The 19078-nt window shown below is 39.4% G+C and overlaps 1 protein-coding gene across 1 annotated transcript in view; it reads right to left on the bottom strand.

Moving 5' to 3' along the window:
- BTK (Bruton tyrosine kinase) overlaps positions 1-19078 on the bottom strand; it is a 303295-nt gene that overhangs the window by 49734 nt on the left and 234483 nt on the right. Inside the window, exon 10 of the mRNA XM_053698951.1 lies at positions 661-715. Within this exon, the coding sequence (XP_053554926.1) occupies positions 661-715 (55 nt within the window). The remainder of the gene's footprint in view (positions 1-660; positions 716-19078) is intronic.

Here is a 19078-nt window from a genome sequence, read left to right as displayed (position 1 = left end):
GCAAGGACAACCCAGGTTGTTCACCAAAAAATGGGCTGGCATCTAAACTTATATTCTTGCATTTCAAATAAAGATATGAAGAGAATGAAGAACATTTGATAATAGGAGTAAATTAGAAAGTTGCTTAAAATTTCATGCTCTATCTGAATCACGAAAGAAAAAAAATTTGGGTTCAGTGTCTCTTTAAGGACACCAGGTGCTCTCCCATTCCCTTATATAACCCTCTGCTCAAAGATCCTTTTTTTTTTAACCCTCCCATATTATCATGGCTATGGGGCCTAATTATCAATGTGCGAGCGGACATCGATAAAAGCTGACAGCATACTCTGTCGACATTTATCATTGCACAAGCATTCCTTGTGAAATGCTTGTGCAATGCCGCCCCCTGCAGATTCACAGCCAATTGGACACTAGCAGGGGGTGTCAATCAACTGGATCGTATCCAATCGGGCTGATTGCTGTCCGCCGCCTCAGAGGTGGCATTCGAGTTAAGGAGCAGCAGGGTTAAGACTGCTGTTTCTTAACCCCTGTTTCCGGTGAGTAGGCTCGCACGGAAACAGATGCATATGGCTACATTCAGGGATTAATAAATCTGCCCTATGTGTTGCTGTTTTTAGGCCTTTCTTTACCATCAGTACCTTACCTAATAGTTTCTCTTACCTCAGCCCTCAGTAGTTGTTCCGCTTGACTTCTTGTCATGTTTTTAGAATACCACCTGAGGGGGAGAAAGACTAATCAGAAGATAAAGTACATGTAAGGCTTTATTCATTTTAATGATTAGAAATCATTTAGCAATAATAGCAAGATGGCAGACTGTTTTGTTATATCCTCTAGGTAGACTTGAGATAATGTTTTACCATTTTGGGTTAAATACATTTTATTAAAGATATTTGAACTGAATGCTGTTGTGGTGAATCTTTAGGTGTAGCCAATGCTTATGCAGGTGTCAGTCTGCACAAAATAACATCCTTTTAACAGCAATCATTTTTCAATAGCCAAACCCCACCCATCATTTGCCATATTTGAAGGAGCCAATCTGGGATTTAATCCATAAACAATAAGACTATCCATAGTTTTAAAGTTGTTATATAATGCATTGTTTTGCGGTTGCTATCTAATAAATCAAATTAGGGGCGGATATATATAGCACAGTTACCATTGAGAAGTCAGCACTGTGCAGTCCAGATTTAGAATATGCTAAATTACATGAAGAGGGCGCAAAATAAATAATGGAAATGTTTTGTAAAGTTGTTTCATTACGTATTACTAAACATTTTGGGGTACATTACAAGTGGAATGGTATTGTTGGCACGGGATGCAATAAATAGCATGCATATTACAAGTTGAAATATGAATAAGTTTTTTACAAGGGTTAAAAGGTATTTGACTAGAAAGGGCTATTATGTGTATATATATATATATATATAAATATATGTGTATATATACATATGTGTATGTGTGTGTATATTTATATATATATATATATACACATACATATATACATATATACACACACATATATATATATATATATATATATATATATATATACTGTACATACATAATATATATGTATATATATATATATGTGTGTGTGTGTATATATATATATACAGTATATAAAACACACACATTGGAACCCTTTCCACTCAAATACATTTAAACATTAAATATCATTTGTAATCAATTTTAATATTTTGTTTTACTGTGTTTTTACTTGTAAATATTGTACATTCCAATTTTCTTCACTGTTATTTATATTTCTAAATATATATTTATATATATATATCTGCATATATATATATATATATATATATATATATATATATCTACCTGTATATATTCATATAGATGTATAGGTATATATATATATATATATATATATATATATATATATATATATATATATATATATATATATAGAAACAATAATCCAAAATACAGTATACAGAAATATATATTTAAAAATAAAAGAAAATTTTCTTCTATGTGAAGAACATTGAAATGTAAAATACCTTTGGGTTTGTGCGCAAGCGATTCGTGTTGGGTTTGTGCACAAGCGATGAATATTAGTTTTTTGTAAACATCGCGCTCTATTGAAGTCTATGGGGAGCAGGAGTTAATGAAGTTTTGAAGTTAGCGTGCATTGGGTTTTGATTGTGCGCAAACTTTTTTTTAAAATATTTTTATTGAATTTTTTATTGAGGTTATACAAAGTATACAGTGGTCAGTGATTGTCATGTAACAAGAATGGCAATCATACTAGTTTTACAATACATCAATACATGCAGAAAAACAAGAAAACAGCTGTAAAAACTAAAGGTAGACAATTCAAACCTAATTTTTATATAAAATTCTGTTATATGCCTCCAAATGTACCAGAGGTCACTTTTGGACCTGACTTCACGTATATAGTGGATAGGAGGTACGCAGACATAAAGAATGGTCTCTTTTGGACCTAGGTAAGTAAAAATAAAGCTGATTAACTGCTATATAATTATCAAAAATGGAAATGGTGACATCCAGTTGGTGCTAGGATGCATGTTAATGTGTATATAAAGGGAATCATCTTTGTTAACCTTAACAAACTAACTATTCGGAGTAGGTGCTAACTAATGGAGGCTCCTTTGGGTGTAGTGGTGTAACTTGATGGCTATAGGATAAGAACTTCTAAATAGATGGGGGGCGGAGCGCAGCCGTGCAGGAACATGGCCGCACTTTGACACAGCTCCGTTACACATTCCCACTCACTGGCTCTAATATGGTGATCTAAGGGGCAAATGAGGGTCTAAATAACGACTATATCACCTCTAACCGAAGGGCACATAGTCCAAGTTGTTGCCGCACTCCAGATGTACTTTAAGGAGCAGAGAGACTCCTCCGCAAATACAGGCCTGCTTCGGCGATTCCTCGCCTAGTGATCTCTGACCGGGGGACCTCGCGACCTACCTGCCTGAGCTGACCTGCCGCATCGAAGTGCCTGGAGTAACGGAGAAAGACCCGGGGCAGAACAATCGAACGGATCCCCGCGATCAGCCGCACGCCCGCACATTACCCACGTGGCGTCTCTCCTAACTGAACAACGGCAGCCTGCGCTCACTCGCCCGGCCACGAACATCCTCACCAGGCCCATCAGCGCACAGGTATAAAGCCGCATAAGGCCCCTAACACCACACCAGTAAAGTTGTGCCTTTATGACCCGGGCCCATAGTTTACATCTTGACAACTGGGAGAAGGGTTCCTTTGGGCCTACACACCATCCCATAACCACGATAAACGCAGACCTAGTTGGTGGTCACGGAGGGCCCCGGATTGCCTTGTAATCGCCCTGCACAGTCGCTTCACCACCTGACAGCCCAAATCCTGATACATACTACAGAAAGAAACGGGTTAGCTCACTATACTAATGGCGACTAGGCAGAAGCCGAAAGTAGACAAAAAGGCCTCCATCCCAGCCGCTGCTACTATGTCCTCATTCTTCCACAAACAGGATAACGAAGCCCCTGACCCTGCTAAGGAACTCCTGATGGCTGATACACCCATATTACAAGATCAGGACCCTGCTCCACACTCACAGCAGCTCAATCTGATACAGCAGACTATCTCCCAGCTCCCCTCCAAATCCGACCTTGCAGATCTAAAATCTTTCATTAAAACGGAGATGTCTTCCTTGAAAAAGAACATTGGAGAACTTGGGGCTAGAATAGAATGTCTAGAAGAGGGACAAGACACCTTAGATACCATGATGTCCAATGCTAACCACCAAATGATTAGACAGGATCTCACGATGCAAGCACTCCAACTTAAAATAGAAGACCTCGACAACAGAGGTCGCAGGAGTAATCTGAGGATAAGAGGAGTCCCTGAAGAAGCAACTCAGGACTGCCTTGTCTCCTACCTGCTACAACTATTCGAATACATTGCCCCAGCCCTTAAACTTACTGAAACATCACTGGAACGTGCACACAGAGCACTGAGACCAGTCCCAAAACCACCTAATCCTCCCAGGGACATTATTGTTAAATTTGCTCACTACTTAGAGAAGGAGGAGATTTGGAGACAAGTACGCCTGCAGAAGGAGATTAAGTTCCAGACCTATAGTATCCAAATATTCCAGGATATTAGCCCAGCAACAATTGAAAGGAGAAGAGGAATACGTTATATTACCCAAGTCCTACAAGAAAGGCGAGTGAAATATAGATGGGGGTTCCCATTCAGCCTCATAGTCCAGCATGATGGAAAAACACACGTCTACAAAGATTCCGAAGACTTGGACGCTCTCTCAAAAGGTCTTAACATTCAATTCCCTCAACCGAACCCTAAAGACTCGGATCCACCCTCCACAAGCAATCAAGCAGACCCCAAGCCGCAAAGACCACAGTGGTCCCAAGCCATCAAAAAGAAAAAACTGGACCTTCTTTCATCCTAGGTCCCCTTCACCAGCCGCGCCCACGGGCGCCTGACTGCTATGCAGAAATGCAAGTACAGAAGACACAGAATCTCTCTCTCAGGACACGATAAGTATAATATGGCACAATGTAACTCACTAGTGGGGAGATGGGAACTGGGATTAATGTTGGACTGCCTTGAAATGTTGCTCACTTTCTTTGTAACTACCATGTTTTTTTTTTTACTGCTTTTAAAAAAAAAAAAAAGGAAAAAAAAATAAAGGTTTTGACTTCACTCCTCCCCCTCCCCATCTCCTATCCCCCTCCCTCCCCTCCCACGCCTTTCCTCCCCACCTACCTGCCTACTACCTACAAAATCTTCCCACGACACGTGATCTGTAATTGGCATGATTTCCTTTTTTTTTTTTGCTTTGAAATGTGGGGTTACTGTACTGTAAGAGATTCTTGCGGGAGGGTGGTTATTGTACAATGTAGATCCGTAACTGTATAAGATTTTGTTTTAATTGCATTCCCTTCCATCCCCCTCAAATATAGGCTACTAACTCTCCCCACCCCAACCCTTCCAAAAATAAGCACTAACCAGATTTGACACGAACCCATGCCCCCCCCCCCCCTCCAACTATTATAACCAGAGGAAAATTCATCTTCCACCTTTAAGTCTTGCCCCCAGGGCCTGTAACCAGATTTACTTAAATCCACACTAATATTACCTGAGAGTCTAAGCGGTTCGCCCCCTTTTCTTGAACCCTGCCACCCAAGGCAAGATTATATTACTACCTTCATACACGGACCGCTATAACCGTAGGCGACCCACCCCGTAGTCCCTAGAGGAACTCCCCTCATCTACCCTTCGAACTAAACCCTCTCCCAAAGTTTGCCTCCAATCAATCACTCAAAATTCTTTTCGATGAGTCAGTACCAGTTGGGATGTGACACCCCCTATCCCTTAACTCATGTTATTGATGGTTCTCTCAATAACTCTTGTTCTTTTGTTAAATGTTTTTCGTTTTAAGAGATTGTATGTTATGTTTAATGCTACCTCAAAACTGCATGGCCAGTTGTTTAGGCCGTGCTTGGGCCCCCCCGGTCCGTCCCGTGCACGGATACTCATACCCATAATACAACAAATAGAAACCCTACTAGTCACACACTATACAATTCCACCCCAAAACATAGATAATGGCTAACCTAAAGACTAGACCCCATGCTAGCAATGACATAACTATATACTCCATCAATGCAAAAGGCCTGAACATACCCTCCAAGAGGTCGACAGCCTCCAAAGACTTCCACAGACTTGGAGCAGACCTTGTGTTCCTACAGGAAACCCATTTTCGCAAAGGGAAAGAACCCTCCACCTTCACACGCACCTTTGGCAGATGCTTCTGGGCATCACATTGTAGTAACAAGAAAAATGGGGTGGGGATCTTACTTAAGAAAAATATACCCTTCACCTCAATACAAACGATAAGAGACAGAGAAGGCAGATACCTTCTTCTAACTGGCCTATTATACGGGAGACCTATTACACTGGTCTCAGTGTATGCCCCCAACACCGCACAACATTCCTTCATGAAAAAAATCAAAAACCTAGTTTTAGACCACCAGAAGGGCACACTCATCATATGTGGAGACCTAAACACTGCTCTCAACCCTAAGTTAGACTGCTCAACACTCCACTCCTCCACACCATTATCGAGGATCTCCAAAATTAAATCACATTTAGAGAAAATCGTAGCCCAAGATGTGTGGCGGACCTTACACCCGCAGACTAAAGATTTCACCTACTTCTCATACCCACATGGTGTTTACACCAGAATTGACTATGTGTTTGCGGATGTGGGGGGCTTATCTCTTTTCAATTCGGCCTCGATATCCCCAATCACATGGTCCGACCACGCCTCCATAGTTTGCTCAATGACATGGCCTTCTAAACCCATAAAAGATTTCCTCTGGAGACTCGACGAACACTTACTGACAGATCCGGGAGTGATCTCCAAACTGACAGAATCCCTCACAGAGTACTTCACACATAACTCCCTACCTGAGACCCACGCCCACACTCTCTGGGAAGCGCATAAGAGCGTCATAAGGGGGAATCTGATAGCCCTTAAGGCACACATGAATAAATCCAAGAGAGAATACACAAACTCCCTGATAACACAAATACTCCACTTGGAATCCCGACACAAGAAAGTCCCCTCCGACAGAAACCTGTTAGACGAAATAACGACTCTCAGACAGACTCTAGCTTCCCACCTCGACAAGACACATAAAAGGCAAGCTTTCCTCACCCAACAAAAAAACTACGAAGGAAGAAACAAATCAGGCAGATTATTAGCGAGATACCTCAAGCAAAAAACACACCAAAAATACATCATGCAGTTAAAGGATAACAGAGGTATCCCCCAATTCTCCACTCAGAACATCTCTAAAGCCTTCAAATATTTCTTCCAGAAATTATATAACATACAACCCACCGACCCCATTAACCCATCCCAAATCTCCACCAGGGCACAATTAATAGAGGGATATCTCAACAAACTACATATACCACAATTAAACGACCAGCAGAAAGAAAAACTAGAAAACCCCATCTCCCTGTCTGAACTTAAATTAGCCCTGAGGCACCTGCCCAACGGAAAAGCGCCAGGCCCAGATGGCTTTAGCAACAAATATTACTCAACCTTCCAAGATACTCTCACTCCCCACATGCTGAAATATTTTCAATCTATAGATGAAAGTAATTCATTCCCCTCTTCCGCACTGGAAGCCCACATAATTTTAATCCCCAAACCAAACAAACCCCAAGACCTTCCCAGTAGCTATCGGCCAATATCATTGCTAAACACCGATGTAAAGATATTTGCTCGCATATTGGCACTCAGATTGAATGACGTCCTCCCAGACCTGATCCACCTGGATCAGGTCGGGTTTGTACCTGGAAGGGAAGCTAAAGACAACACGGTCAGGGCCTTAAATTTGATCCACTACGCTAGAACTAAAAACATCCCCTCTGTAGTATTATCCACCGACGCAGAGAAGGCCTTTGACCGTGTTGCCTGGGACTTCATGCGGGCCACATTGACCCACATGGGTCTGGGCACGAAGACCCTTACTAGGATCTTTTCATTATACTCTTGCCCCACGGCTAGATTGTTAGTCAATGGAACTCTATCCCCTCCATTTCCTATTAACAACGGCACACGCCAAGGCTGCCCCTTATCCCCCCTTCTATTTGCCTGCGTCATAGAAGCTTTAGCAATTAAGATCAGGCAGAACCCTCAGATAACAGGTATCAATATTAAAAACCACAGATACGTTGTGTCACTATTTGCCGACGACATGCTCCTTACTCTCACTAACCCTGACCACTCGATACCCCATCTTCTGGACGAATTTGCAAACTTTAAACTCCTTTCTAACTTTGTTATTAATATGTCCAAATCAGAAATTTTAAACGTCAACATGAAAGGCCCTTCCCTGGACGCCACACGAGCAGTTTCCCCCTTCACTTGGTGCACTCATTCTCTAAAGTACTTGGGAATCCATCTGACCTCCTCACACGACGACCTATTCCACCTCAATTACACCCCTATCAAGCACAATATCATACGAGACCTCTCCTCATGGGGTTCCAAGAACCTAACGTGGCTAGGACGTATCGAAACCATTAAAATGAATATTTTCCCACGCATATTATATCTTCTCCAGACACTACCGATCCCACTCCCCAAGACATTCCTTCCATCCCTTCAGAGAGCATTCAGCGACTTCATTTGGCGTCGCAGACCGCCAAGAATTAGCAAACAAACAATGTTGACTTCCAAATCACAAGGGGGGCTGGGGGTCCCCGACCTCGCTGCCTACCGCCAAGCGATCTTTTTACAACGCATTGTAGACTGGAATATCCACTACAACCATAAAAGGTGGGTCACACTAGAACACCTATCGATAGATAAACCTCACTTAGGAAGGCTGTGTTGGAGCAGCCCTCGCCTACTAAAGTCCATCAACTCATCCAACCCAATAATACAGGAAACATTTCAGGTCTGGGAACATACAATCAATACATCTCACTTCATTTCATCAATCCCTTCACCCTTGACCTCCTTGATAGAAAACGGAGAGTTTATCATTAGACCATACACCACACAAACCACCACAGGAGCCACAAACAGAGATCTTACAATACACGACCTAACCAGTAACGAAATCCTCCTCTCACAAAATGACTTGGTAACAAAAGGCCTCGCATGCTTTGAAGACTGGTTTACATATGCACAGGTAACCCATTTTATCACCAAACACCAGGGCTATAGAAATATGATCAGGCCCCTGACCTCTTTTGAAACCCTTTGCACCCAAGAACCCCCCCTACGACATACACTCTCGATTATATATAAGATCCTGACCCACACTCCCCCAGGCCATATCCCCCCTTACCTTGAAAGTTGGGAGAGGGACCTGGGAGTAATCATCTTACCTCACACGAGTAGATTAATGTTCCAGGGCACAAAAAAATCCTCTATCTCATCCTCAATTCAAGAAGTTAATTTTAAACTCTTGCATAGATGGTACCTAACCCCGAGAAAGCTAAACCGTCTCTTCCCCTCCCACAGCAACAAATGTTGGCGCTGCGGTCATGTTAACAGTGACACCGCCCACATGTGGTGGTGGTGCAACAGCATCCAGAATTTCTGGAGAAACACCATCTCCGAAATGGAGACCATTTTGACAACCCAATTCCCGATTGACCCCCTCATTTGGCTACTACACAAACCCCCCCCAACACTTAAATATAAACCCTACCTACACCTCCTCAACATTATGACCAATGGGGTTAAAGTATTGATAGCTAAGAACTGGAAAAGTAGGGAGGCCCCCTCTATGAATATGTGGATCACAAAAGTCACGGAAATACTAGATCTGGAGGAATACTACTTCCTCAAAAATGACAAAATGGACACCTATGCGGAACTCTCCCAGCTTTGGACCACTTACATCCAAAATAAACACAAAGACACCAATTAGTTAGTCTTCCCAAAAATCAGTCAGGTTTCCTCCCATTCACTACCTCTACATAACACGCTAGCAGGGGATCCAAAAGCATCCCACACCCATCACACTCATGTTCTGTGCGCGGGCGGAGCGGGGGCGCCCAACCTCCGTTCATGTAAATTGTTTTGTATTTAAATTCTCAATTTTTAAAAAAAGGATAATCAGGACAATACCCTTTGGTAGTTACCTCCCAGTTTCTTGCGATCCTACAACAGGACTCTATCACAGACTTTTCAACCATAACCTGATATCGCAGAACACTCAGAACGGACATCCTGGGAGGTCCTGCCATTTTGTGCCGATAGGCACCTTGCATTTCGACTTTATCCTTAAAAATTAACCGCTGTTGTTGTACCTGGCGACCTGGAGCTGCGTCTCCAACTACTTGTAACCTCATTTTTTTTTATCCTACAATAAAGCTGTTTCAAAAAAAAAAAAAAAAAAAAAAAAAAAAAAAAAAAAAAAAAAAAAAAAGAACTTCTAAATAGATGTTTGTATAAGTGGAGGCATTGAGACATAGATCTACTATACCTCCACATTTGCACAATGAGGCCCTAAAGATTTAGGCTAATAATGACCTCTATGTAAAATCTGTTTGCTGAAAAGTAATTATCTGCAGCTAAAAGTTTTGGTGATCTCAGAATGAGAGATTAAGGATGTGCCATCTCGGCCGTAGGTAGCACATCCACAGTATGTAGTAATAATGAGAACACAAAAGTCATTATGGTCAAGTTAAACACTTTAAGACTATAAAAAATTATACACCAACAACTAGCAATGAAAAACTTACTGTTCTATGTAATTAAGCCTTGCACAAGATTACGGCAATACAAGTAAGAAAAAAAGAAAAAGAAAAAAAGGCGGTCCAAAAACGTATGCTTAAAAAAATTAATTACTTTATTAAATCCTTAAAACAGCGTAGAATTCAAAAATAAAAGTGAAAGAAAGGGTCTAACGCGTTTCGGCTAGCTGTTGCCGTATTCATAGACCATATCTTGTGACCACTCTGTCTGCTTTATATAGATCTTTAATTAGTCTGTTGATCAGTTCTACCTGTTAGATTTAACCTGTTGTATCCTGACAACTGGAGTAAAAATGAGGCTTGTACAACTGAAGGCTACTTAACACTTTAAAGGTATTAGAATTCAAATGCAAAGACTATATAACTCCTACATAGTCAGAAACCATCTTAGAACATATTATAAGATTACAGATAAATGCAAACGAAGAATATACAGCATAGAATATAGAAGTCTTTCCTATCCATGATTATATAAGCAAACAAGTCTCATATACATACAGGGCATAGAGGACCCTAAATAGGGTCTAAGTAACACAGACATAATGCTACTATGTAGTTCAATCACCAATTTCATCAGCCAGTACAAATAGTACAAATAACTTATTGATATTTACATTTTTAGAAAGCTTCATTACATAGCAAATAATATTCTGTTTTAACAATTATTCATTTAATTCTCCTAGTGAATACAGTAACCTTTAAGCAATAATGTAGGTGATACCAATGTATACATATTACCTATAGGCAATTTAGGCAATTTTATTATTTCCAAAAATTCACAAGGTCATATTCAGAATTATACCCCATAGGGACCTGTGTTCTCAATTTAAATATCCAATAGACCTCCTGTCTGCCTAAAACCTGGGATTTATCACCACCTCTGTTGGGCGTCTTAACAGCTTCTATAATATTCCAACTAAAAGATTTAACAGATTGATTATGTTCAAAGATAAAGTGTCTGCTTAGCTCTGAGCAGGGGACTTTATTTCTAATATCACCCAAATGCTCTCTTATACGGGTTCTCACATCCCTGGTTGTGAGACCCACGTATTGACCTTTGCAAAGTTTACATTCAGCTAAGTAAATTACAAAACATGAACTGCAGTTAACACACCCCTGTACATCAAATGTCTCTCCTGTTACATGTGATGTAAAGGTACTGGTTACATTGTGATACTCACATGCTTTACAGCGACTACTGCCGCATTTAAAGCTACCTCTGTGTTTCAACCATGAGCTATCATCTCTGCTTTGTATTTTGCTTCTTAGCATGCTAGGTGATAAAACATTAGCCAATGTATTATTTTTGGAGTAAACAAATTTGCAGCCATCACTTATTATGTCTTTCAATATTTCATCTCCATATAAAATAGTGAGATATTTTTTCACAATACTGCAGATTTCATTATATTGGTTAGAATATTTAAGGATGAAGGCCTAGGGTCTATACGTTTTACTTTTTTTGATTGTAACAAATCCTCTCTCTTATAATTATCAACCTCTTTTTTAATTCTTAGAACTTCACTTTTCTGATAGCCCCTTTCTATCAGGCGCTGAACTAGATTCTCACTTTCCTTCAAATAATCTACTTCCCTTGAGCAATTTCTTTTTACCCGCATCATCTGACCTTTGATAATGCCCTTGAATACGTGTTTAGGTTGGCTACTGGTGGCATATAATAAAGCATTCCCAGCAATAGGTTTACGATATAGGGTAGTATAAACACAACTGTTATCTATTTCCCCTTTAATATAATATCCAAGAAGTTGATATGTTCTCTATGCCACTCTTTAGTGAATTTCAGACCCATATAGTTGGTATTGAGGAAGTCTACAAATCTGTCAGCTTTGTTCTCATCACTTTCCCATACTAATATAAGATCGTCAATAAATCTTTTATATTGAGTTATATACTTTTTGAAGGGATTCTTGTCACTGTAGATATATGTTTCCTCAAACCATCCCATTACAAGGTTTGCATATGAGGGCGCAAAACGCGCCCCCATAGCAGTCCCTTGCTGTTGTATATAGTGATCATTTTCAAAAATAAAACTATTATGCTGAAGAAGAAATTCCATTACCTTCAGCACATATAGTTTAAAGTCATCATTCATTTTAGTGTCACCATCCAAGTAATACTGCACAGCCTGCAAGCCTGTAGTATGAGGAATTGATGAATATAGTGAGATGGCATCTATAGTCAACCAACTATATTTTTCATTCCATCTTTGATCCCCAAAAATATTCAAGACATGCGTAGTGTCTCTTATATAACTACTCAGACCAAGAACATATGGCTGTAAGATATCATCCACCCATTCTGACAAGTGTTCTAATAAGGAACCGTTACCTGACACAATTGGTCTTCCCTTTATGTCATTCAATCCTTTATGTGTCTTTCGTAGATGATAAAACACGGCTGTTCTCAGGTATTCAACATACACATAGTCAAAGGTGGATTTATCAATAAAACCATATCTTTTACCCTCATTAAGGAGTTTGAGTAGTTGTCTTTGAAAGTCAAAGCGTGGATTAAAGGAGACTTTTTTGTAGACATTAGTGTCTTCCAATTGCCTCTTAGCTTCTCCTATATACCATGACTTGTCACAAACAACTACACTGCTGCCCTTATCAGCTCTCTTGATAACAATGTTCTCATTTAGTTCAAGAGCTCTTAGGGCACCCCTTTCTTTTTTGGTTAGGTTATTGGTGGTACTTTTCTTGGTTTTATTAAGTGTAGTCAAATCCTCAACCACTCTCTTCTGGAATAGCTCCAGTTGCTTACCCCTAGATTGTAGGGGGTAAAAACTGGATCTACATTTATAGCCATCATTCTTATTTATTTGGTTCTCATCCTCTATGTGACTTTCCCCTTCTGTTAACAACTGTACTAGATCTTTATGTGCACAAACATCCTGAAATTTCATAGTGGTGATTGTGTCACTAACTCTATTATTAATTTGAGTCTCATTAGTTCCTATACTCTCATTCTCATGAAAAAAGTGTTTTTTAAGAGTCAATGATCGTACAAATTTGTTTATATCCAAGATCGTCTGAAAGAGACCGAAATCTTTAGACGGGCAAAAATTAAGCCCATAACTTAAAACTTTTTCTTCAGTCTCGCTCAGACGATATGTGGATATGTTAATCACCGTATTCAAACATACTTTCGATTGTGTTTGTTTTCCCTTAGGGGATATCTTTCTTGTTTTTTCTCCATAGTTCTTTGCTCTTTTAGAATTGTTTGTGGACCCCCTCCCTTTGCGGTCTTGGGGCTCCCTTGAAAAACCTCAACCTGTCCTTTATCCTTAGGTCTAGCACCTTGCTCAACAAAGCTTGCTTGGATTCCTTCTGAGCTAGTGTTTGCAGTGGGTATTTCTGTATTAGTTACTGATTCCTGCTCTCTAATATTAAATTCGTCTGATCTGGTTTCCCAGTCTGAAGCTGAGCTACCATCTGAGACAGAAAAATCAGTACCTGAAGCAGAACCCTCCTCATCAGTATACTCCTGTCTATCAATAGCAAAACTAACTTTGCCTATTTCTTTTATGATGTGATTTTCCTGAAGCACTAGCTTCACTCTTAGTTTGATTCACCATGTTATCTGACAGTGAGGTTGTGGTGATGTTATTCTGTGTAGTTCGCATAATTCTCCTAAACTTTCTACGCCATATATAGACAGTTTTGTTTGCATAATCCTTGCTATCTCTTTGGTACTTAACCTCTTAAGGACATATGACGGAATTTTTCCGTCATAAAACAATTGAGCAAACTGAAAGCTGTGTCCTTAAAGGGTTAATATATTTAGTATTCATAATATTCTGTTTAGTGGCTTCTATAGTCTCATGGAGTATGGTGTCAAACTTTGCATATTTTCCATCATCTTTATATTTACTCATTTCATTTTGTAAGGTACAGATTTCATCTTTTAGCTTCTGCAATTGGACAGATTTATACTTAATCAAAAGTCCCATTAGTCTAATGGAGCATTCAGTCAAGATATCATTCCATTCTATAATGAATTCCTGATTGTCCGTTTCAAATGTGGGGAACTTTTGCAGTCTTAGACCGCGTGGTATCATCCCTTTATTTATATATCTAGTGAGTGTCCAATTATCCATGTACAGTCTTAATTCTTTTAACTTATAGTCCTCCAACATGGCAAACAAATCCCCTAGTTTTGCTTTTTTGATACAGACTTTAGAAAGGTCTTCCAATTCAATATTATCTAAGTCCCAGTCATCCTCTGTACATAGTGAATAATAGTGTGTGTCAGTAACAGCCTCCATTTCAGCACAGCAAGGAAAAATCTCTTAATGAATTTCTGTTTAATGTATTTGTTTGAGCATTACATATGTCATATAGATCATTCTTATTGATTCAATTTCATCATTCTTTTCACCCAATGAACAATCCAAAAACTGCAAAGTATGTATGAGGAACAAAGAAAAAGGTACTAGCAAACAAAGTCACACTAGCAGTAAAGTGGAGTGTCACACAGCACTTCAGTAATAGGCGGACAGAGACATCGGCGTACTCCTAACACAAACTTCTCTCTTCACCTGCCACACCGCTACAGAGAAACCCCTCACAATGTTACCTGATTCCAACAGTGAATCACTGTATTTTTTCCTGGGATGGCTTTCTTCGGGTTAGCAGAGGTGGCAACCACGGTGTAAGCACGATCATCGACCTCTTTCCATTCACCGGCGTTGCCAATAGCGGGTGCAGGACTTACTTCCGGAAGTGACGTAGGTGCTCCGGTCTCCGTTACAGCTCCGCTCTCTCCTGGATATCCAATCCGGGCTGTGCGGGTGAGTATGATGAAGAAGCTCAAACATGCATACTAGGACCAAAAGGCAGGGGCTCCTCACAACCCTTGATAAATGCAATACAAGTAAGAAAAAAAAGGCGGTCCAAAAACGTATGCTTATAAAAAAGTAATTACTTTATTAAATCCTTAAAACAGCGTAGAATTAAAAAATAAAAGTGAAAGAAAGGGTCTAACGCGTTTCGGCTAGCTGTTGCCGTATTCATAGATCATATCTTGTGACCACTCTGTCTGCTTTATATAGATCTTTAATTAGTCTGTTGATCAGTTCTACCTGTTAGATTTAACCTGTTGTATCCTGACAACTGGAGTAAAAATGAGGCTTGTACGGGGGCGTGTCCTAACAGCGATCCTGACCGGTCGCATCTTCCATGAGCTCTGATAGATTAGCTTACAATACGCCGATTATAGGCACCATTGTACAGTCAGAGTGTAAAATTACAAAGTCAGAACATCTGCTAGCTCTTCAGAGGGCCTATCGCTAATACTTGGACTGTATTTCTGACATCGGAACTCAGGAAAGGACATTAAGGGCCTGGAGCGGCGGCTCAATAAAGGCGGCGCTTCCCCCTCGGTAGATCCGAGGTACTCGTTCCTAACTGGGAATTCAAACATTGCTAATTGGGAGTGGAGTGTTACCAGGTCCACTACAGCGTGAATCACCACACCTTTTCCAAGAACAAACAAAAAACATTTTATAAGGCGATGCTGCAAATGGCGCATATGGCGGGAGAAACCTATCTGCAGCAATCAGATGAGAGACTGAAGAAAATTGAGATGCTGTTTCACAAATTAATGGACAAGGCTCCTTATGACTGTTTAATACAAATTCTGCATGACAGAGAAAATCACGCCACATGCCTAACCGATGCCACATCGATGCAGAAATCTCACAACCGGCAAAGCAAACTGACTGGCCACAACCGCAGGAGACTTATACAACAGCACATGTGAGGCAAACTACTAAACTGCTGACGAGAAAGCTCTCAATACAAGAAATTCAAGGTACCACCTATATGCAAGAGCTTCAAGACAAAAAAGCACAAGACATGTTTTCAATCATCCCCCCTCAACCGAGTGGCCAATCTCAAAAACCAAGCTGGGCTACAATTCAATCTGCATACCGGAGGCTAAAAGAGCAAGACACGGCAGGGATGTCTCTTCAACGGGCAATAAAACAGCCAACATCAACTGCCGATCTACACTGGAGCCAAGAAGAGAAATTTTCCCGTTCACTATCACAACCCCTTCATAGGCAGCATCGGTCATTAAAAACTTTTAGTACCTGCCCCCGCAATAATATAAATGTCTTCATCGCAGAGAAGGGCTAGTAAACAGACACGCAGGTTCTATAGAGCTGCACAGTTATCCAGTTTTCTTGATCAATTAAAACTCTGTCCATGATATCATTGGGACTATACTGAGCTGAATATAAGAGACTCATCCTGTGGGGTGTCATATTGGCAGAGAACTTTGTCACTATGTGCTTATTATGATGTTTAAGTTGACAGTTTGCATGTTATTAGTTTAATATAGATGTACACCCTACCTCACCTTTCTGTACACAGCCTTTTATTTTTATGAAGTTTAATCCAACAATTTGACACAATTATATATCCCTTTTTTTATATATATATATATATATACTACTATATCAAAGTAGGGTTGTCTATGGGAAGATAAGCCACCTCTGTCTTTGTGAGATGCACGCTTCCTTCCTGTTGGTCTGCGGCCGGGGCCGCGGAGAGGGGCGGTATCGTTAAATAACAGACGCCATGCAAAAAAGAATGCGCTTTAGCTCTATAGTGATAGTACCGGTGGGACACTTTTTGCAACAGCTGAATTATGCCATGCCACCGATTTCCCTTCTGGAAGGGAGCTTTAATACATCAACTGCTCATATCATATAGTAATAGTAACTGCGCCATACTAACCTTATTGTTATAGCCATCTATTAATCATGAACACCTGGCACCCTGTAATTGATAATCCCAATTTTGACAGAAAAAGTTTGTTTTATGTAGGGTATTATTATTAAGAATAATACCAAGAGAAAATATGACAAAATATAATATATATTCATATCTCTTCATTATATGTGGGCAGCGTCTTATACCCTTTTCAAAGAACCTGGTTTACTCGACAGCCACTTTCTTTTGACAACCCAGTTGGGAATTTTTCATTCTCAATTCCTTCACCCTATTTCACATAGCTATTTGTTTGCTTTTTGCTTACTTGTTTTGTTTTTTACTTTTGCTTTTCATATCTGTTTCAAATATAGCCCCCTGAACTGGACTTGATCTCATATAATCTCGCAGGTCCGAGAGTGACCTAACACATTGTTACAAGGGGAACAAAGAGAAAAAAAAGAGGACTACAACTTCTCACCAAAGTCACAGAGCTTATAATTATTTGATTATTGTTTACTATTTGAAAAGTGTGAAAGTATATTGTATATTTCTTTTTGGACCTCAATAAAAAAATTAAAAATAAATAAAAAAAAAAACCCCAAAAAAAACCAGATAAATTAATATGTAATAGTAAAACAATAAACGGAATATTGATGCCCCATAGTAACATAGAACATTTTCTAATATATCCCAAATAAAATCTTCAGTTTCATAACTTTAAAAAAAAAAAAAAAAAAATGAGGCTTGTACAACTGAAGGCTACTTAACACTTTAAAGGTATTAGAATTCAAATGCAAAGACTATATAACTCCTACATAGTCAGAAACCATCTTAGAACATATTATAAGATTACAGATAAATGCAAACAAAGAATATACAGCATAGAATATAGAAGTCTTTCCTATCCATGATTATATAAGCAAACAAGTCTCATATACATACAGTGCATAGAGGACCCTAAATAGGGTCTAAGTAACACAGACATAATGCTACTATGTAGTTCAATCACCAATTTCATCAGCCAGTACAAATAGTACAAATAACTTATTGATATTTACATTTTTAGAGAGCTTCATTACATAGCAAATAATATTCTGTTTTAACAATTATTCATTTAATTCTCCTAGTGAATACAGTAACCTTTAAGCAATAATGTAGGTGATACCAATGTATACATATTACCTATAGGCAATTTAGGCAATTTTATTATTCCCAAAAATTCACAAGGTCATATTCAGAATTATACCCCATAGGGACCTGTGTTCTCAATTTATGTTTTATCATCTACCCAAGACACATAAAGGATTGAATGACATAAAGGGAAGACCAATTGTGTCAGGTAACGGTTCCTTATTAGAACACTTGTCAGAATGGGTGGATGATATCTTACAGCCATATGTTCTTGGTCTGAGTAGTTATATAAGAGACACTACGCAAGTCTTGAATATTTTTGGGGATCAAAGATGGAATGAAAAATATAGTTGGTTGACTATAGATGCCATCTCACTATATTCATCAATTCCTCATACTACAGGCTTGCAGGCTGTGCAGTATTACTTGGATGGTGACACTAAAATGAATGATGACTTTAAACTATATGTGCTGAAGGTAATAGAATTTCTTCTTCAGCATAATAGTTTTATTTTTGAAAATGATCACTATATACAACAGCAAGGGACTGCTATGGGGGCGCGTTTTGCGCCCTCATATGCAAACCTTGTAATGGGATGGTTTGAGGAAACATATATCTACAGTGACAAGAATCCCTTCAAAAAGTATATAACTCAATATAAAAGATTTATTGACGATCTTATATTAGTATGGGAAAGTGATGAGAACAAAGCTGACAGATTTGTAGACTTCCTCAATACCAACTATATGGGTCTGAAATTCACTAAAGAGTGGCATAGAGAACATATAAACTTATTGGATATTATATTAAAGGGGAAATAGATAACAGTTGTGTTTATACTACCCTATATCGTAAACCTATTGCTGGGAATGCTTTATTATATGCCACCAGTAGCCAACCTAAACACGTATTCAAGGGCATTATTAAAGGTCAG

The sequence above is a fragment of the Bombina bombina genome, chromosome 1, assembly GCF_027579735.1.
Source record: "Bombina bombina isolate aBomBom1 chromosome 1, aBomBom1.pri, whole genome shotgun sequence".
Taxonomy (NCBI): Eukaryota; Metazoa; Chordata; class Amphibia; order Anura; family Bombinatoridae; genus Bombina; species Bombina bombina.
The sequence above is the reverse complement of the archived record's forward strand: the minus strand, read 5'-3'. Positions and strand labels throughout refer to the sequence as shown.